The sequence below is a fragment of the Peromyscus californicus genome, unplaced genomic scaffold (assembly GCF_007827085.1).
Source record: "Peromyscus californicus insignis strain IS unplaced genomic scaffold, ASM782708v3 Scaffold_4__1_contigs__length_199733344, whole genome shotgun sequence".
NCBI lineage: Eukaryota > Metazoa > Chordata > Mammalia > Rodentia > Cricetidae > Peromyscus > Peromyscus californicus.
In genome coordinates this window covers 172,084,107-172,105,750 of record NW_026294562.1, presented here as the reverse complement: position 1 = coordinate 172,105,750, position 21,644 = coordinate 172,084,107, and the positions used below count along the sequence as shown (strand labels likewise).

General features: G+C 50.6%; 1 protein-coding gene across 1 annotated transcript in view; it reads left to right on the top strand.

Moving 5' to 3' along the window:
* Nucleotides 1-21,644, top strand: part of Grik5 (glutamate ionotropic receptor kainate type subunit 5) — a 65,072-nt gene that overhangs the window by 36,804 nt on the left and 6,624 nt on the right. The window contains 4 exon segments of the mRNA XM_052760606.1: nucleotides 11,310-11,423; nucleotides 11,634-11,743; nucleotides 12,100-12,235; nucleotides 12,237-12,274. Coding sequence (XP_052616566.1) covers nucleotides 11,310-11,423; nucleotides 11,634-11,743; nucleotides 12,100-12,235; nucleotides 12,237-12,274 — 398 coding nt within the window.

The following is a 21,644-nucleotide window of genomic DNA, read 5'->3' as shown; positions in this document are numbered from 1 at the left end:
TGGTGCCCAGTGGCCTATGAAAGCCAGAAGAGGGCACTGAATCCTCTGGAACTGGAGTTACAAACAGGCAAGAGATGCCATGTGGGTGCTGGGAATTGAACTTGGGTCCCCTACAGAAGCAGCCAGTGTTCTTAACCTCTAAGCCATCTCCGTAGCCCTGTTTCTCCCTTCCCATCACTCCCTTTCTCTCTTCCTTTAATCTTTTCTTTGAGATGGGGTCTTGCTGTGCTGTCCATGCAAACCTCCAATTCCTGGACTCAAGTCATCCTCTTGCCTCAGCCTTAGGAGTAGCCTAGGCTACAGGTGCCAGTCACTACTCTCAGATTCTTTTCTTTCTTCCTTTTTGGTTTTTTGAGACAAGGTCTGTCTACATAGCCCTGGCTGTCCTGAAACTCACTCTGTAGAGTGGGCTGGCCTCAAACTCACAGAGATCCACCTGCCTCTGCCTCCCAGGTGCTGGGATTAAAGGTGTGTGCCTCCACACCTGATTTTTAATTCATTTTTTAGGCATAGTTTCACATAGTCCAGGCTGGCCTTAGAACTTGCTGAGGATGGCCTTGAACTCTTGATCCTCTACCTCTACTTCCTGCATGCTGAGAGTACAGACATGCACCACCATTCCCAGCCTCTTATTTTTTTCCAGGAGGATGCTCTGCTCTGTATAGAGAATAAGCAGTTAGTAGAGCATTGGTGATACACACCGTTAACCCCAGCAGAGCAGACAGATGGATCTCTGGGTTTCGGGCCAGCCTGGTCTATGCAGCCAGTACCAGACCAGCCAGAGCTACACAGCGAGACCCTGTCTTTAAAATAAAGACTGGATGAGGGCTGGAAATGTAGCTCAGTGGTAGAGCAATTGCCTAGTGTATATGAGCCCATGGGTTCTGTCCCCAGCCCTTAAAGACAGACAGACAGACAGACAGACAGACACTTTTTGTGGCTTTGTTGTGTATTGTTGAATTGCTTTTCAGAAGGACTACAGGCATCCCTTGTCACTGTTTCCATAGGCCAGCCCCTGCCATCTTGGTAAAAGGTGAAACATTTTGATTTAGATTATTCCTGCTTTGCCTGCTGGACTGCAGTGAGGCTGATATGATCAGATGAAGCTAACCAGAAAGGGATGATAGAGGGATGGACCCACCTTGTGTTTTCCCAGTTCCTGACTGTATGGTTGAAACTCAATATCCGGAAGCTGGTAGAACCCCAGCTTGGTGCACTGAACACTAACGCAGGGAACCAGGGCCACTGTGGAAGCAAGAACCTGTCCCTTAGAATGCTCCCTCTTTCTCTGAGGCAGTTTTTTTTCTAAAGCAGCTCTTTATCCTCTGGGGAATCGCAGAGATTAGCACCACCATCAGCAGCGCGAAAGGAGCCGGGGTACTGAGCCCACCCCCATTCCGCTGCCTGTTTGGTCCATGCAAAGACAGATGGATCCTAGGGAATGACAGTGGGTTGCTGTGCCGGCAGTCAGATGATGACTCAGTTGCAGTTGCTGTCCCAAATGAAGAGTCTTGACTGGAGGCAAACCAGTGCCGCTATGGCTGACAGACACATGAGTGACTTAGCAAATACCTTTTCATCCACACTGATTTCTAAGGACCACCCAAAGCCGGGTGCACAGCTTCGAAGCCTTGCCTCGGGGCAACATCGACATTCCCACTTCCTGCCCTCATATGGGCTTGGTAGGACTTGATCTCCAGGGTCCCTGCAGTCCTGTGCTGACTGCTGCATGGACAGCAATACGCTGATCACATCCAAGGAGCTGAAAGTAGTTTCATTAGTGGGATCAGCAGTAGCCCTTTTTGATATCAATCAGCCAAGACCAGTCTGGACATAAAAAGAACCATTTAACTCACTAGAATCATAGCGGTTCTGTGAGGGGTGTGTGTGTGTGTGTGTGTGTGTGTGTGTGTGTGTGTGTGTGTGTGTGTGTATGCTGAGGATTGAACCTAGCTCCTCATGCATGCACTGAGCCATATCCCTAGCCCTTAAACTCTTGACCCTCCTCCCTCAGTCTTCCAAGTGCTGGGATTGCTGGGCGTGTGCACTCATGGCTACCTCATAGTTATTTGAATAGAAGGAATAGTGTGTATGTGTACAATGTATGTACGCGCGTGCACATGCTCATGAGCGTGCAAAGCTTATGTGGAAGCAGAGGTCAACATCTGGTATCCTCTTCTATCACTGTCCATCCTATTTTATAAAAAAAGATTTATTTAATTTAGGTGTATGAATGTTTGCCTGTATTTATATATGTGTACCATATGTGTGCTTGGTGCCCAGGGAAGTCAGAAGAGGGCTTTGGAACTGTCATGTGGGTGCTGGGAATTGAACCTGGGTCCTCTTAACCGATGAGCCATCTCTCCAGTCCTCCATCTTATTTTTTGAGAGTCTTCACTGAACTTGCCCAGCTAGACGGGCTGGCCAGTGAGGTCCATGAATTCACCCATGTGTCCCCTTCCCCCAAGTGTACTGAGGTTACAGGGGATGCATCTCTCCATGCCCAGCTTTTATGTAGGTGCTGGGAAGCTGAACTCAGGTCCCCAAGCTTACACAGCAAACACTTCACCCACTGAGCCGTCTCCCCAGCCCCAGAAAGGCTTGCTAACTAGCCAGGCATGGCAGGGCTACTGAAATCCCAGCACTCGTGTGACTAAGGCAAGAGGATTGCAAGAACTCTGTCCCAGAGTAAAGGGGGGCCAGCAAGATGGCTCAGTGAGGAAGAGGTGATGATGAGTTCAGTCTTCAGAATCCAGGTGGTAGAAAGAGAGACGACTCCTGCAAATTGTCCTCTGATCACACATGAGCACCATGGCATGTACACACACACACACACACACACACACACACACACACACGCACGCGCACACACACACACACACACACACACACGCACACACACGCACACACACGCGCACGCGCACACGCACACGCACACACACACACACACACGCACACACGCACGCGCGCACACACACACGCACACACACACACACACACAAGGGTGGGGGTGTGGCTCATTGATCATTACTAGTAAGTGGCAACAGCTCCTGCCTGTAAGACTGAGGGAGTCAAAAGATAGCAACTCAGACCTCAGAGTCCCACAGAACCCAGACTTGGACCCTGGGGGAGGGGACCCTGTTTGCTTGGTGCTGTTGACATTTGCCAGGTGTTTGGGTGTTTGTGGCAACTTGTACCACATTAGATAGTGTGACTTCCATCTGCCTGTCTACCAAAGGACCCATCCAGCTTTGCATCTGGAGTGAGGCCGGCTGTGCAGCCGACTCAAGGCAGCGCGCAGGCTGGTCAGTCCCCTGAGCCGGGCAGGCAGCAGGTCCAGAAACTGGCAGAGTGCTGGTGGCATGTAAGATGCTATTTGGAGCTGTAGCAGGTGCCGCTGGGCACTTGTGGAGGCGAACCTACGTCCCCCACGTTGACTTGCCCTTTGAGACACCCCTGGCTCCTTGAGGGCCACACGGGACATCATCATGCCCCTAAGGACTGTGAGGGCTGAGCTTCCATGGGGCCTTGTAGGTCATTTCTGCCTCCGTCAGACCCTCACCAAGTCGTTGACTTGCTAAGTGAGAGAATAAGAGACTTCCAAGGCAGGAGTGAGGGGCCTCCCAGTAAAGAGTCACACAGGAAATACTTTTGGCTTTCAGGCCATTTGGTCATAAGCACTCAACATTTCTGTCAAACAGAAATGCAGTCGGACGGTATGTAAACAAGGGGCCGTGTTCCAGCTAAGCTTGGTTTGTGAAGGCACCTGAGCTCGGCTTGGCTGGAGGGTCCCTCTGGCCCACCCTTGCTCTCCTGTGCCGTGCAGAAAGTGGCCACATCCCTAGTTCTGACAGCAAAAGGGAAAGCTGGAGCTATTTGTGAGAAGCTCCAAGGAGCTGCAACGTGGCCCCCTGGAGGCTGGCTCTGGGCAAAGCCAGCTCTGCAGATGTTGTTGGGAAAGAACAAGGGAGCCACTGCTGCTCAAGCTAGGAAAGGAGATCTGGAGGGAGGCTGGAGCAAACCCTCCATCCCACAACCTTGCAGCCTCCCTCCAGTGCCCCCTGTGGGTGGAAGCTGGCAGAGCAAGCCTTCCCTCTTTCGGCGTTCTTGAAGCCTCCCTCTAGCTCCTACTACTGGTGGAGCCTGGTGGAGCATTTGGAGAAACAAGGTGGGTTGTAGGCATCTAGAGCATGGGTTTGGACATATCAGAGGGGCAGTCACAAGGGCTTTGGGGCATTCAGGTGACCCTCCATCATCTCTTCTGTTATTTTGTTATCAGTCAAAACAATGGGATTCATTATAGCGTTTATTTTTACTGATCCTCCTCTTGTCTCCTCTTGTCAATCCTTTCTTCCTGCCCTTGTGTCCTTCTGCTTCCAATAGTCCTTTCTGCCCCCACGTCATGTGTGTTCTATCACTCTACCTCTCCCCACACCGTTTATTTTTCTTATTTAAAGATTTGTCGCCGGGCGGTGGTGGCACACGCCTTTAATCCCAGCACTCGGGAGGCAGAGCCAGGCGGATCTCTGTGAGTTCGAGGCCAGCCTGGGCTACCAAGTGAGTTCCAGGAGAGGCGCAAAGCTACACAGAGAGACCCTGTCTCGAAAAACCAAAAAAAAAAAAAAAAAAAAAAGATTTGTCGTATAGATGGATGGATAAATGAGCAGAATTGGCCGGCGGTTGCAATGTGGGGGTAGAGGGTGAGATAGCAGGGGGACTCACGCAGGTGAAGGCACGTGGGGCAAAGCCTCATGGGAGAATTTTGAAGAAAGGTCTTGGGGCAGAAGAGAGATATGTTCAGGGCTTTAAAAGCCGGCTGGGAATGCTGGCCAGTAGTTGAAGAATGAGTGTTATTTTGGCATTTAAGCAGGGGGGGTGGCGTGATGGTTGTAGCTTGGGGTCCCTTAGTCTGGGAGACAGAAGTGAGCTTTCCCGAGGCCTGAGCAGGAGCCAGCATCAGAGGCAGAGGAGAATGATGCCCATTCGTCAGGTGTTTAGGAGCAGAGTCAGGAGGATCGAGTGTGGATACAGCCAGGGTGAAGGGGACAGATGTGTGGGGACTGATCTCCAGGCTTCTGTCTGGGAGGGATCAGGAAGACAGGATTCAGAGCATTGCTGGGAACAGAGAAGAGGGTGAAGCTGCTGCAGGTTTCCCAGAAGTTCAAGGACTTGAGCTGGACAAGCTCTGGAGTTAAGACTACTGGCTGCTTTGGCAGAGGACCTGGGTTCAGCTCCCAAGCACCCACATGGTAACTCATAGCTGTCTGTAACTCTAGTTCCAGGGAATCCAGTGCCCTCTTTTGATCTCTGTGGTGCACATACACAAACACATACATACATACACACACACATACATACATACATACATATATACATACATTCAGGCAAATGCTCATACATGTAAAATAAAAATAAACCTTTAAAACAAAGTCAGTTGGCACTCATATACTGAGCTCCCTGCAAACAGAGTCAGACCTGGGACTGAATTCAGCTTTGGAGGGTGGGAACAGCCAACAGGGTAAGTGGTTCCAAATACCAGAATCAACTCGATCAAAATGTCCACTCCCTCCGTTTCTTCACACGTGGGTATGAAGGTCCCTCTGCATAGAGCTACTCTGGGGACCAAACATGCCGCTCTGGGGGAACCCCAGAACGGTGGCCGTGTAGGGGAGTATTGTACATGGGGAAGTGTTTGACTGTAGTGGGGTCCCAGTGTTGTACAGAGGAGAAAAGGCGACTTGGAGACCCAGGAGACTGCAGTGACGTTCCAGGCTTCAGCAAAGGATAATGGGACATGAGCGACATCGGCTCCTGTGCTGAACTGGTCCCTGTGCAGTTGCCATGGACAGATGGCAGGGCCCTGCCTTTGAAGGGTCTGTGGTTTAGCAATAGAGGCACAGAGGTGAACATACTTTGTAGTTTAAGTTACTGAGGTCAAGGGATGTTTGCTTTATCTGGGGGGCTTTGGAGGAAGGGCTGGGATCATCCCACCCTTAAAAAAAAAAAGACAAGGTTTTACTGTAGATGTAACCAACTGTCTTATTAAATAAGAAACACAGAGCCGATTCAGAGAAGAAAGCCAAGAGGTCAGAACTAAGAGCCTTACCCTTCCTGCTTCAGCCAAGAGAGCTCTCTGAAAAAGGACCTACTTCCTGTGTGTATGTCTTTATATAGTCTAGCTGTTCTGCCTCCTCATTGGTTGTAAACCCAAACATATGACTGCCTCGTCACTGCCTGTCTGTAGAGACTTCCAGGTCTTCTATGGTTGGTATTGAAATTAAAGGCGTGTGTCTCCAATGCTGGCTGTATCCTTGAACACACAGAGATCTACCTAGCTCTGTCTACCAAGTTCTGGGATTAAAGGCGTGTGCCACCACTGCCACGCTCTTGCTATGGCTCTAATAGCTCTGACCCCCGGGGAACTTTATTTATTAACATACGATTAAAATCACATTTCAGGGGGCTGGAGAGATGGCTCAGAGGTTAAGAGCACTGACTGCTCTTCCAGAGGTCCTGAGTTCAATTCCCAGCAACCACATGGTGGCTCACAACCATCTACAATGAGAGATCTGGCGCCCTCTTCTGGCCTGCAGTCATACATGCTGTATACATAATAAATAAATAAATCTTTAAAAAAAAAAAAAAAACATTAAAAAAAAAAAATCACATTTCAGTACAAATAAAATACCACCATATTTTACTGTATAGCCTTGGTTGGCCTGCAACTTCATATGCAGACCATGGTGACCTTACATAGAGATCTGCCTCCTGAGGCTCTGGATTGAAGGCGTGCATCCCCACACCTAGTCCATTGCTACACAGACACTTAGGGGACTACAGATCAGCAATGGGTGATGTGAGAAAAGAGGACTCTGGGACAGAGGTGAGGTGGGCTCTACAGAGGGTGCTCTAGGGAGGCCTGACTCCTCGACACTGAGGAGTTTAGTTGCTGTTGAAAGCAGTCTTTTCCCTCCTTGACCTTGAGTTTTGTTTTCGGGTGCTGGTGGTAAGGAAGAGCTGGGGAGGCCCTGCAGTAGGGAATGAGTCTGCAGAGTTCTAGAACAAAAAGCAGGCCACAGTGGCTGAAACAATATGGGTAGAGGATCGTGCATGCAAGGGTGCTGGCAAGGCGGGAGGTTAGCTCTCCAAGGGAAACTTAGTGATATGGGAAGCCCCTGGGTATGTGCGTTTGTTTGTTTTTAAGATTTATTTCATGTGCATGAGTATTTTTGCCTGCATGCAAATATGTGTACCACTTGGATGCCTGGTGTCCACAGAGGTCAGCAGAGGGCCCTGGATCCCCTGGAACTAGAGTTACAGACAGTTATAAGCCACCATGTAGGTACTGGGGATTGAACCCTGGTCCTCTGGAAGAGTAGCCCATGCTCTTAACCACTGAGCCATCCCTCCGGTCTCATGATGTGTTTTGAACAGGAGACCATCCTTTTGGCTTATATGTGGGGAGTGGGTGTGGACTTTGTGAGAGATGGCAGGGTGCCGAGGAGGCAAGTGTGGCTGCCAGGAAAGCACTGGGAAGCACAGACCTGGGTGAAGGAGAGGACAGATAGGGAGAGTGGACAGACTTAGGAGGATTCCTGAGCAGAACAGAGGGGAGAGACACAGCAGGTGTGGGGCCTGAGGCAGGCCTACAAAGAAGCTGCTGGGCCACAAGAGATGGGCAGAGAGCAAAGGGGAACCTTACAGGCTTTTTGGGGAGGAGGGAGGGATCCCCAAACAGTGTGCATAAGGACCACAGAGCCCTGGGGTATGTCTGAAAGGCCAATGCTTCCATCCATCTGCACTAGTGTCCTGAGCCACCCTAGAAGGACTGTTGTGGACGGACACACACACACACACACACACACACACACACACACGAGAGAGAGAGAGAGAGAGAGAGAGAGAGAGAGAGAGAGAGAGAGAGAGAGAGAGAGAGGATTCCTGAGTTAGTTGTGACGGTTCCCACACCAATTCACCTCTTATTCATAAGTATGACCAGTTTAGAAGAAAGGGGATGAATGCTGTCTACTCTTAAGCCCCAGGAATCCCTGTACGCACAGCCACACACCTCCTCCTCTGGTTTGCTCAGGGCTGAGCTGTCTCCTGCTGTATTAGACTGCTCACCCTGCGTTCCTTGTTGAACCTGCACTGTGTCTCTCAGCTCTGGTTCATCACTGGGTGTGTGTCGTGTCTTCCACACACTGAGAAGGGAGTTGTCTTTGAGATCTGCCTTCTCTCTCCCTGGCCCTGTATTTCACTGGGGGCCTATCGGCTCTTTCCCTGACCTTAGGTTCATTTGTCTCTGCCTTTTGTTTTTGAGTTATTTATTATTATTGTTGTTGTTTTATAATGGGATCTCACTGTGTATCCCTGGCTAGCCTGGAACTCACTGTGTAGACCAGGCTTGCCTTGGGAGATCCCCCTGCCTCTGCCCCACCACTGCAAGTGCTGGGATTAAAGTTGGGCATCACCACACCCTATCTATTTGTGTGTGTGTGTGTGTGTGTGTGTGTGTGTGTGTGTGTGTAGTATGTGATTGTGGTGTGGTGTATGTGTGTGTGTGTATGTATGGTGTGTGAGTGTGGTGTGTGTGTATGTATGTATGGTGTGTGGAGGGTGGTATGTATGTGTGTGTGTGCCTGTGCATGCCACAGAACACCCTTGGGTGTCATCCTCAGAAATGTTATCCACCTCATTTGAGATAGGAATCTCACTGGCCTGGAGTCACTGGTTACACGAATCTGGCTGACCAGGGAGCCCCGGGGACCCACCTCCCTGATATAATCACAAATGAATTCCACCGTGTCCAGCTTTTCCACATGGGTTCCAGAGATTTAACCCAGTCCCCGAGCTGTCTAGGAAAGCGCTTTACAGGCTGGGCTATCTGTCCATTGCTGATGTTAAATTTTGTTTTTGTTATTTTTGTTTGGTTGGTTTTTGTTTTGTTTTATTTTTTAGACAGGGTTTCTCTGTGTAGCCCTGACTGTCCTGGAACTCACTCTGTAGACCAGGGTGACCTAGAACTCAGAGATCCGCCTGCATCTGCCTCCCGAGTGCTGGATTAAAGGCGTGGGCCACCACTGCCGGGCCTGTTTTTATTCGTATGGCTATCCTTTGGGCCTGTGGCGTCTTTCCCTAACCTTGGATTACCTGTCACCTATTCTCAACTCTTTGGTTTAGGGCCAACTCTCACTTGCACAGGGTCATGATCTGGATCGGGGGTCATCAGACCATGGGCTCTGGTCCTGGCTTGCGACCTCCCTCCTTGACAGACTCTCTAGGGCCCTGAACTCTGTCTCCCCAGTCCCAGCCTTCCTAGGGGCTGTACCCTGCTACAGCCCACTTCCTTTCTGCTTTGGTTGCTGTCGCCTCTTGTGTTCTCAGCCTCAGCCCCTAGGACCAGCTCTCTTCCCAGATTTGGTTTTGGGGGTCTCCTTGTATCCCCAGCCCCTGATACTGCAGGGGATGAAATAGAAATGTAGGGAAGGGTACATCTGGGAACTGTATCCCAATGAACCTAACCTCCCTTTGCAGAACAATAAACCAAGGTCTAGACACATGAACACCCCTGCTTGAGGTCATACAGTAGTGGGGGGATGGGCAGAGCCAAGGCTCTACATTCCCCGAACCCACCCTACCTGCTCTGTTTCTCAGCTGTGAGTGTTGAATGGCACATGGCACTTACTGGGCCCCTGAGAGATGTCAGTGCGTATCCCCATTACATGTGTCTGTGGTCACATAAGCAGTGTGTGTCACTGTTGGCCAGTGTCTCAGCACACGCCTAGTGTGTGGAGCCCACTGTGCTGTAGGAATGACTGGCCAGTGTGTGCACACGCAGTGCGTGTGTGTGTGCGCACGCGCGCATGTCCGTTTTGAAATGCAGGCTCTTCCCTGTTCAGTGTCAGTCCTCGGCTAACAGCTGACTAATGTCCCCAAAGTGAGGCCATCCTGTCGGATCACTGAGTTCACTCAGAAAGGGGTTCCCTGCAGGTCAGGACAGCCCAGCCTACACCCTTCTCTCCATGCTTCGGCACCTCAGGCCTGTCCCCCAGCACCCCTCTCCACCAAGGTCATTGCAGCTGAGCTGGACCCTGGTCCTGTGTGTCCTTCAGACACTTGTCTAGAGCACTGGTGCCTGCTGGAGCGGAAGACTCATGCTTACACCCACTTCACGGTCCCCAGCTGCTGCCTTTGCCTCTCTGAGACTCCCTTCCCCCATCTGTAAATGGAACTAGCTGTGACCGGAGAACTGTGGGAGAGATAGAGACGATCAGGAGGAAGTCCTATCCAGGGACTGAGGAGATGGCCCGCTGGGTAAAGTGCTCTTCACACAGGCATGAGGGCCTGAGTTCAGATCCCCGGCACACTTACAAAGCCAGCATGTCAGCAGTGCCCGGGAAGTGGCGACAGGAGGGTTGGTTCCTGGCTCGCAATCGCTCGCCAGGCTGCCTAGCTGAACCACAGAGCTCCAGGTTCAGTGAGAGACCCTGCCTCAAAAAGCCAAGTGAAGAGCAGTCAAGGAAGACACCCAGTCTGGACTTCTGGCCTTCACATGGGCATATGACACATCCCCCTCCACACACACACACACACACACACACACACACACACACACATATGGACACACATTCACACACACCAAAAACAAAGCAAAACACTTCTACCCATTCTGGTATGAATAATGAAGGCCATCTATTGAAACCAAGGTCCCAGAGCAAGCCAGTGACCCGGTGCCTGGACACTAGACTCCTGCTTCCTCATGACTTGAGGATGCAGGGTGGACAGCAGTGAGTGGTGGGTTTTAAAAATAAGGCTGTTAGCTATGCATGGTGGTACACACCTTTAATCCCAGCACTGGGGAGGCAGAGGCAGGTAGATTACTAAAAGTTTGAGGCCAGCCTGGTCTACAGAGCAAGTTCCAGGACAACTAAGCTGATAACACAGAGAAACTCTGTCTTGAAAAAACAACAACAACAAAACAAATAACAATAATAATAATAAGGCTGTCAGCCTGTAATGCTAGCATTTAGGAGGCAAAGGGAGGAAGAGGAGTTCAGTGCTAGCCTTAGCTATACAATGAGTTCAAGGCTAGCCTGAGCAAAATGGGACTCTCTCTTGACAAAACAAAAGCCGGGCTGCTGCAATGGACTTGACCATAGTATTGTCAGGAGCGGGCGGGCCAGAGGGACTGGGACAGAGCTGGGGCCAGTCTCAGCTCTAACTCCCCGGCAGTGGCTGCGGGTGTCTCTAACTGCCCACCGCTGTCTCGTGTCCCCCTCCCTCTGCCCCACCTGCTTCCCCTCCAGCAGAAGGCAGACCTGGCTGTGGCAGCCTTCACCATCACCGCTGAGCGGGAGAAAGTCATCGACTTCTCCAAGCCCTTCATGACCCTGGGGATCAGCATCCTCTACAGAGTGCACATGGTACATTTCCCTGTGTGTGCGGGGAGGTGGGGGGAGGTGGTGGGCGTGCCCTAGCATCGTGACTAGGGATGGGCGTAAGCAGACCTGGGGTTGACGGGCTGGTTGGGCTTCTGAGTTCCTGGAGGGTGCAGGGGCTGAGCACACAGCCTGTGGCGGGGGGCGGGGGGGGGGGGGGGGTTAGCTGCTCTCACTGGGCTTTCTTCCACCTAGGGCCGCAAGCCTGGCTATTTCTCCTTCCTGGACCCCTTCTCCCCTGCTGTGTGGCTCTTCATGCTCCTCGCCTACCTGGCTGTCAGCTGTGTCCTCTTCCTGGCTGCCAGGTGAGTGGGCCACCTGCCCCTGGGGAAGGAGGGGTGGGGAGAGGCAGGAGCCCAGCCCACAGGCCACCCACACTGAACATTGTGGGGGCCATGGGTGCCCTATGTCTGCCTTCCTGTCTGTTTCTCTCTTCCCCCTTGGGGATGCTGACTTGGGCTCTGGGTGCATCTCTACTGCAGTGTCTACTTCTGTGGTGTGTCAGCACCTCTGCTCTCTGCCCCCCCACCTCCCCACTTTTCTGCCTGTGTCCGTCACTCTCTTTCCCCGCCCCCTTCCGGTCTCTTCTTACACAGTGGCTTCACCTCCTACCTCTTCTTTTCTGCACCTCAGCCTCACCCACCCCCCCATCTCTCCACAGGCTGAGCCCTTACGAGTGGTACAATCCGCACCCGTGCCTTCGGGCGCGTCCCCATATCCTGGAGAACCAGTACACACTGGGCAACAGCCTCTGGTTCCCCGTGGGCGGCTTCATGCAGCAGGGCTCGGAGATCATGGCCCCGGGCGCTGTCCACACGCTGTGTCAGCGGAGTCTGGTGAGCCTCTATGTGTCTACACTGTCAGGATGACTGGGAGGCCTTCCATTCTGGGGGATAGGGGCTGCTGTACTGTCCCTGGCGAGTTTCCTCTTCCCTTCCATGGCTGCAATTAAGAGGGCGAACCTCAACGAAGTAGCCCACTGTCTCTATGGCCTTGGGTATGGATGTCTTTTGCCTCAGTCTCCCTTATCTGAAAAATAAGACGGAAAGGCCTGTCACATTTATAAGCATTTGAAGATGGCTGGGGCAGGGGAATTGTGAGTTTGAGAGCAGCCTGAGCTTAAATATCAGGTTCAAGGTCACCATGGGCTACTAACAAGACAGTGTCCAAAAAATACCAAGGATTGGGGCCACAGCTTAGTGGGGAGTACTCGGGCTAGCATGTACAAGGGCCCAAGTTCATCCTTAAGCACCTGGGCGGGGGTGGGGTGGGGGTGGGGGAGCATGACTTGGGCGTCAGTGAGTCTATGCTGAAAAGTACAGAAAAGTGAGCAGTCTGCTGCCATGGCAGGAGGGGTGTCCCTCTTGCTGTCTGTGACATTGCCCCGGTCATTACAGAGATTTAGAGTTCTTGAAGTCTCATGGGGACCCACTATCCTGGATAAGATTCATTTCCCCCTGGAACATGCACCAGGAAGTTCATGCCAGCTACAGCCCATGATGCCTGGCCCACATTATTTTAAAATTTTATTTCTTTTTTCATTTATTTGTTTATTTTATTGTGTGTGTGTTCATGAAAATGCAGGTGCAGCCATATATGTGAGGTTTTTTGTGTGTGTGTGCATGTATGATGGATGTGGAGTATTGTGTGGGCACATATTCATACATGCAGTTGTGTGTGCACGTGTGTGCACGAGTGTGTGTAGGCCAGAAGTTGGCACTGAGTGTCATTCTGTGTTGTGCTCCACTTTATTTTTTGAGGCAGGATCTCTCACTGAACCTCGAGCTCACCAATTTAATTAGAAGGCTGAAGAGATGGCCCAGTGGTTACAAATGCTTGTGGTGTAAGCCTGCCGGCCAGAGTTCAGTAACAGAAGCCGCAGGAAGGTGGGCAGAGAAAATCAACGGCAGGATTCTCCTCTGTCCTCCACATGCACACTGTGGTGTGCACATAGGCTGGAGACATCGCTCAGTTGGCAACAAAGTGCTTGCTTAGCCTGTGAGAAGACCTGACTTCAGTCCCCATCAGTGCGTACACAGGACCTGGTGGTATACACTTGTGTTCTTAGCACTGGCGATACAGGCAGGAGGATCCGTTCAAGGCCATCCTTGGCTACATACTGAGGAAAGGGCTAGGAACATAGCTCGGTATAGAACACTTGCCTAGTATGCTCAAGGCCCTGAGTTTAATACCCAGCACTGGAAAAAAACAGAAATTCAGACAGTACCTCTGTGTTCATTCCTATGTCTGCTACAAAGATCACCACCAATTTAGTGGTTTAAAATGACATAAATGTACTGTCTTTCAGTTCTGGACATCAGAAACCCAAACTAGATTTGCTGGACACCTGCTTTAGCGGGTGTTCAGGTCCCAAAGAGGATGTACAGGGTTGGGGGGTAGAGGTGGACACGATCTGTGGGTGAATCGGGATGGCTGCCAGTAGCGTTTAATTGAAAAAAGAATACACCTTTTATACTTTATAGTTGCACATAGGATTAAACAGGAGACAAGGGGCATGTGAGCTTCGGGGTGGCTTGAGATCAGGGGTTGAGGAAGCTAGCATTGACCTTGACAATGGGCACCAGTCATATGTTACTGGAAGGCCCACAAGTTCCTCTTGCTAGAGATAAGGAGAATGAATGACTGCTTTATCAAGCAGGAACTTTCCTCAAGCCCCTGTGGGAATGGAGACCCTTATCCAAATGCCTGATCTTTGGAAAAGGACTTTTTCTGGGGAGCAGACACTATACTACAGTTTCTTAGTCTTACTCTATGGTCCTGTTCCTCTCATAACTCTCCCCAAAGGCAAAGTCCTGATGTCTTACTCTTTTCCCATTATACAGTATCATTCTGATTTCTCTGTATTTATTAACTGAACTCTTGCCCTTAATGGCCTCAGCTCTGGATCTGAATCGTAGGCATTTTCTCCTTGGGATCAGGTGTGTCTAGTAAATCTCTAACTTTCCTGTCCTTGGTGTAATTAGGAGGGCACATTGGAATTCCAGGTTCCTTGATGGTGGGGATTATTTTTCCCAAAGAATTATTTTGTTTAAAGAGGCTACCATTGTACACATTTTTATCCTTTACCAAAGCCCACACAGAATTTTCCCAAAGGGAAAGGCATTAATAGTGAGAATCATTAAACATGAAAGTTAAAAGATGCTGGAGACGTGTGGTCTGCATTGTCGAAATGCTGGAACTTCAAGCAGCAATGGTCGCCATGTGGTCCACACCATAGTTCTGAAGGGGCTAAAAGTCATTAGTGGGCCTGCCTCCTGCAGACCCCCAAAGACCCCTTTACTTATCTTTTCTAGCTTTTAGAAGGCTCCTGCATTTTCTGATCTATGGCCCAGTACTTAAAAAAAAAAAAAAAAAAAAAAAAAAGGCAGTATAATATCATCAAATCTCTCTCCCTGACTTGTTATTTATTTTTGCAAAGCTAAATATAGAACCTAGGGATTTGTGCATGCTAAGCAGGAGTGCTACTTACCCTCACTGGGGGATTCTGGGCAGGGCCTCTACCACTGAGCCACACCCTCAGCCCCTCATTGGGTGATTCTAAACAGAGGCTCTACCACTGAGCTATATCACCAGCCAAGTTTTTTGTATTTTGGAGACAAGTTCTCACCAAGTTGCTTACGCTTGTCTTGAATTCACTCCTGTAGCCCCAGCTTACCTGAGCTTTCGGTCCTCCTGCCTCAACCTTTGAAGAACCTGGAATTACGATGCTTTTCCTCTGGACGCGCCTCTGGTTTCCTTTCACATCCACGCACTTGTGATTCACCAGGCCTGCCTGGACGGTCCAGGATCGCTTCCTCACTTTAGCCCTTAATTTCACCTCCAAAGTCGCTTTGGCCATGCAGTGACAGGTCGATGTTTTCCAAGGATTGAGGGGTAGATGTCTGGTGCTGACAGTGCGAGGGGCTTATTCGGCTCCCTCGAGTCCCAGGTGAAAGGTGTTCGTGTGGCCGGCGCAGTGGTGCACCAGCCACGCCTTGACTGCTTCTGAGGGACGGACAGGTACCCTGACAGAGCTGTGAACAGTAGTCCTGAGTTGATGAATCTGGACGGACCTAAAGGCAGGGAACCAGACGTCTGCACCCTGCGAGCCCCGCTTCTCCGTCCTTAGCCTGGGACCTGCTTCCTGAGGGCCATGCTGTCTAGCCAGTTTCCTGCCCTCTCCCAGTGCAGTCACCCAGGAAGCCGTTCATCGCTCACTGGAGCTGTTTGCCCAGCCTCATGCTCTTCCATACCCCTAGTCTGCTCACACACTCCACTCACTCGTCAGGTACTGGTTGATCTCCACATGTGACCAGTGACAGTGACTAGAGGCTGATCCCCCACCATCCTGCAGTGGGACTGTAGGGCACCGCTGCTGTCGTTCTAGGGGGTCTCGTGGGCCCCTGGTCAGAACATGCCTCCTGGGGAGTGGCCACTCAGCCCACAGTCTCCTGTAGCCATGACCACCAGCTCATCACTGAAGACAGGCCTGTCTCAGAAATCAGCATGCCCAAGGCTTTCTTTGACCACAGCCTCTAACCCTCCCAGGGCCCTCTCCCTTGGTCACTATTTGGGAATTGAATCCCCTGACCTCACTCTCCTTGCTTTCTGAGCCCTGCCTGCCTTCACATCTCAATGTCCAGGTAGGTCTGCAGGTTATCTCCTCAGCTACCATCTTCACGCCCTCCTGACAAGAAACTCCTTCACTTGATCTAGCTAGCAGCAAGGCTTCTCCCCTTCCCCCAACCCTCACATGTGACCCCTGTGTCCATGTGTCCAATCACCTCCTTATGTCAGGCAGCATGTGTGCTCCCTGCTAGCTGTCGGCTTCTGGGGGCCTCTGGCTCTTCAGTCCTCAGCCTCCTGCTGCTCACTGCTCCCTCCCTCCACCCCCTTCCCCGTGAGTTCGCTGGTACCAGCAGTGTTTGCAGACCCTCTTTTCATAGCTAATGCTATTTTAATGCTTTTCCGTCCTGAGCTGATACTTAGGTTTTTTTTTAGGACTGGTGAGATGACTCAGTGGTTAAGAAAGCTCTTGCAGGGGGACCCAAGTTCAGTTCCCATCACCCAACTCAGTAGGCTCACAACTGCCTGTAACTGCAGTTCCAGGGGATCCAACACCCTATTGTGGCCTCCAATGGCGAAACTGCACTCACATGCACAGACACACACAAGATTTCAAAAAACAAAAAACAAAAAACCTTTCGGTACAATGCTCTAGTTGTAATGAGAAAAAGAAGGTGGTGTGATTTATTGTTGCTTGTTTGTTTTTTGAGACAGGGTCTCACCTGGTAGCCCTGGCTGTCCTGGAACTCACTATGTAGACCAGGCTGACCACAAACTCACAGAGATCCCCCTGCCTCTGCCTCTCAAGTACTGAGATTAAAGGTGTGCGACACCACCGCCTGACTAGGTGATATGATTTGTAATTGGATAACATAAGAGCAATAAGGAAATGCTTGTGCATGAATATGTCAGAGGACAGAAACAAAATAGGTGACATCTATTTATAATGAGTCAGTTTGGGATGCCGAGAAGTAAGGTCATTGATTGGCACATTGTTGACGCTCAACGTTTGACACTTAGAAATATTTGGCAAAGGAACGTGCTGGTGCCAGTGTGAATCACCAGGATCTGGTGCAGCTGGCCCAAGCATCTTGACTTGCTGACTCAAATACCAGTGGAATTGCTGTTCTAAATGTGACTTCCAGAAATGGTGAACATTTTTCGGCAGTTCCCCACAAAACAGCATGCGGCCCTCAAGCTGAATGAGAGCCGCACTCTGGAGATTTCAGCTCATACTATGACTGTGCAAGAAATACGTATGTTTCCCTGCATCGAGGAGTCAGGCTTTGGGAATTGTGCCCTCAATTTCCTGTGTTGTTCAGGCCAGGCCTGGCATTGCCAGCCTGCCCAATGGTTGACAACTAACAAAGTCCCCTACACTTGAACCAACACGAAACACCCTCCAGAGGCATGTCCCCACTGCAAGCCACTCCTGAATGCACTGGGCCAGGGCTGCTCACTTCCAAGTGTGTCCAGGCAGCTTAGGCTGATTCTCTTGGGTGCTAACAGCTAACCTCAAATTTACCTTATCCAAAAAGGCTTAGTGAGCAGCCAGTCCTATCACCCTGTGCCCATCGCCACCACCTGTCCATCATGCAGTCTCAAGGGCCAGCCTGGCACCTGATACATATTGGGCAGCCAGGGGGTCATTTCTTAGTTGTGAATAATATTGGCCCGTGAGGTGGGTGTGGAGAAACTCAGTTTCCGGAGAGATTATGTCAGTTTCCGGGCATCATGTCAGGGTCAGAGTTGTTTTTGTAGGAAACTGTTATATACCCTTCTGTCCACTCACCCTCAACCCAGAACCTTTGCACATGCCCTGGGCAGAGGCCAGTGGCCTCTTCTCATTAATGCCTGCTAAGGAGCCAGTGGGGTCTGGGAGGCCCTGTTGGGTCTGTGGCCTACAAGAGCGTCTGGCCACTGTTAACTTGGCAGGAGGGAGTCCAGGGTAGAACAAATGACTGCCCTGGGGTCCTGCAGCCAACCCCATTGCTTACCTCTTCTCCTTCCTGAATCAGGTGACATCACTAAGACAGTGACAGTAAACACTTGCCTAACACATTGTGTGTTTTAGGCTAGCCCACTCTTCCTAAAATCCTGTGTGGAAGAGCCAGCAAAGACGCGGCCTGCCCCGGTGAGGACACCAGAGCACAGCCTCAAGGTCACACGGCTAGCCACTGGGAGAGCCAGGACTTGGGGATTTTCCAGTTCTTCCCATTATTGATTTCTAATTCACTTCCATTGTGGTTGGAGAGCATTCTCTGCAGGTCTTTAATCTTTTTAAATTTATTGAGACGCATTTCGTGGCTCTGCAATATGGTCTGTCTTGGGAAATGTTCCCTGCACTTGCTCTGGAGATGGATTTCAATGTTGGTGGGTGAAATGTTCTAGAAATGCCTTTGAGGGTGAGTCGTTTGATGTTTTTGTTCACGGCTTCTGTCTCCTCACTGATTCTCTGTCTGGCTGTCCTGTCAACCACAGAGAGGGAAATGATGGAGTGTCTCCCCATGATCCTTAGAAACTCTATGTGATCTTCAGTTATCAGTTTGCTATTTCCCTGTTTGGGGATTTCTCTCTCTCTCTCTCTCTCTCTCTCTCGTTGAGATTAGAACCCAGAGCCTTGTAAAAATACTTTTATCTCTGAGCTAAATCCCAGCCTTTCATTGGTGAATTCCTGGCAGGTTCTGAACAGGTGAGCCACACCCCAGCCCCTCACTGGGGATTCTAGGCAGGGGCTCTACCACTGAGCCACACCCCAGCCCCTCACTGAGGGATTCTAGGCAGGGGCTCTACCACTGAGCCACACCCCCAGCCCCTCACTGGGGGATTCTAGGCAGGGGCTCTACCACTGAGCCACACCCCCAGCCCCTCACTGGGGGATTCTAGGCAGGGGCTCTACCACTGAACCATGCCAGCCCCTCACTGAGGCAAGCATTCCACTGTGGAATTAGTTTTTTGCTTTATAATTTTTATTTATAACTTTTTAAAAATTATCTTTACTGCCAGGTGGTGGTGGCTCATACCTTTAATCCCAGCACTCAGAGGTAGAAGCAGGTGGATCTCTGTGAGTTCGAGGCCAGCCTGGTCTACAGAGCAAGTTCCAGGATAGCCAGGACTACACAGAGAAACCCTGTCTCAAAAAAAAAAAAATTTTTTTTCCTTTATTTACAGGGGGATCATGCAAGCCACAGAGCACATGTGAAGCTCACCAGACAAATTATGGGAGTCAGTTCTCTCCTTCCACCATGTGGGACCTGGAGATCAAAAACTCATTAGGTGGCCGGGCGGTGGTGGTGCATGCCTTTAATCCCAGCACTCAGGAGGCAGAGGCAGGCAGATCTCTGTGAGTTTGAGGCCAGCCTGGGCTACAGAATGAGTTCCAGGAAAGGCGCAAAGCTACACAGAGAAACCCTGACTCAAAAAACAAACAAACAAACAAAAAAGTCATTAGGCTTGGTGACAAATGCCTTGACTGGCTGAGCTGTCTCTTGCCAGCCTTGCTTTGAGCTTTGAAACTGTAATTAAGGGCACTAATGCCTGGGACTGTCTATCCTTTTGAGACACGATCTGATCGCTTCACCTGGTCCCAGTGTTTCTTCTGAAGTTAGCGTTACACTACAGCTTTTGGACTCCAAGTGTTTACATGGTATATGGCTTGCCCATCATTTTAGTGCGTGTGTGTGTGTGTGTGTGTGTGTGAAATTTTATTTTATGTGGATGGCTATTTTGCCTGCCTGTTGTGTGTACCTCATGTGCAGTTCCCAGAGAGGCCAGAAGAGGGCATCAGATCCTCTGGAACTGGAGTTATAGATGGTGGTGAGCGGCCATGTCGATGCAAGGACTCAAACCTGGGTCTTCTAGAAGAACAGCCAGTGCTCTTCACCCCTGAGCCATCTCTTCAGCCCTCCCATCTGCTTGTTACTGAATACCTCTGCTTGGAGGACACTCACAAGATCCCCCGCCCTGTGTGAACCCTGCCGGGTTGTTCTTTGCTTGAGAAGACTGCCTGTCTGTCCTCACGGGGGTCTCACCTCATCCACACACGCACACACTGATACTCAACACAAGGCCCAAATGAACCCTGTGTTTCAGGAAAACCTTCCACCACTCATGTGACTCTTTCCTCTTGAGTGTTCTGTCCCCAAAACCCCAGGCATCTTCACTCTTGTCAAAACCTAGTCTCTATCCCCTCAACTTGCAGGATTGTTGGACTTTTCCTCCCCTGCAGCTTAGTTTGTGAGTTAAATACAGCCACATGGCTGAGATAAAAACCGGGCTCACCACGTGTCACAGCCCCACGTTGCCTATTGGGGCCGCCATCCTAAAATACTTTCCTCTGGAAGCTGGCCCTGGGAGCACAGGCCTGTAATCCCAGCTGCTTAAGAGACTGAGGCAGGGGGATATCCAATTCAAGCCTAGCCAATACATTCAAAGCCAGCTTGGACAACATCATGAAACACTATCTCAAATTTAAAATACAGGATGGGCCGGGCAGTGGTAGCGCCTTCCTTTAATCCCAGCACTAGGGAGGCAGAGGTAGGTGGATCTCTCTGGGTTTGAGGCCAGCCTGGCCTACAAAGCGAGTTCCAGGACAGGTTCCAAAGCTACACAGAGAAACTCTGTCAAGAAAACAAACAAACAAACAAACAAAAAAGAATCTCTGTGAGTTCGAAGCCAGCCTGTTGTACAGAGCAAGTTCCAGGACAGCAAGGGCTACACAGAGAAACCTTGTCTTGAAAAACAAACAAAAAAGAAATAAAATACAGAAGTTGGAGAGATGGCTCAGTGGTTAAAAGCACTGGCTACTCTTGCAGAAATCTAGAATTTGGTTCCTAGCACACACCTTGGGTGACCCATAAACACCTGTAACTCTAGCTCCAAGGAGTCAATTCATTTCCCTCTTCTGGCCCTCCTTCTGCATGTCCATGGTGCACTTACATACATGATACAAAACACTCATGTACTGAAAAATATATCGGTAGATATAGATAGATTTTTTTTTTTTTCGTTTTTCAAGATAGGTTTCTCAGTGTAGCTTTGAGCCTTTCCTGGATCTTGCTCTGTAGACCAGACTGGCCTCCAACTCACAAAGATCCACCTGGCTCTGCCTCCCGAGTGCTGAGATTAAAGGCATGCGCCACCACCGCCTGGCGATAGATACTTTTAAAAATATATAAAATAGTTAGGAATGTAGCCCAGTGGCAGAGAACTTGCCTAGAATCCCCCAGTGAGGGGCTGGGGTATGGCTCACTGGTAGAGACCCTGCCTAGAATCCCCCAGTGAGGGACTGAGGGTGTGGCTCAGTGGTAGAGCCCCTGCCTAGAATCCCCCAGTGAGGGGCTGGGGTATGGCTCACTGGTAGAGACCCTGCCTAGAATCCCCCAGTGAGGGACTGAGGGTGTGGTTTAGAGGTAGAGCCCCTTCCTAGAATCTCCCAGTGAGGGGCTGGGGGTGTGGCTCAGTGGTAAAGCCCCTGCCTAGAATCCCTCCAGTGAGGGGCTGGGGGCATGACTCAGTGGTAGAGCCCCTGCCTAGAATCCCCCAGTGAGGGGCTGGGGGTGTGACTCAGTGGTAGAGCCCCTGCCTAGAATCCCCCAGTGAGGGGCTGGGGTGTGGCTCAGTGTTAGAGCCCCTGCCTAG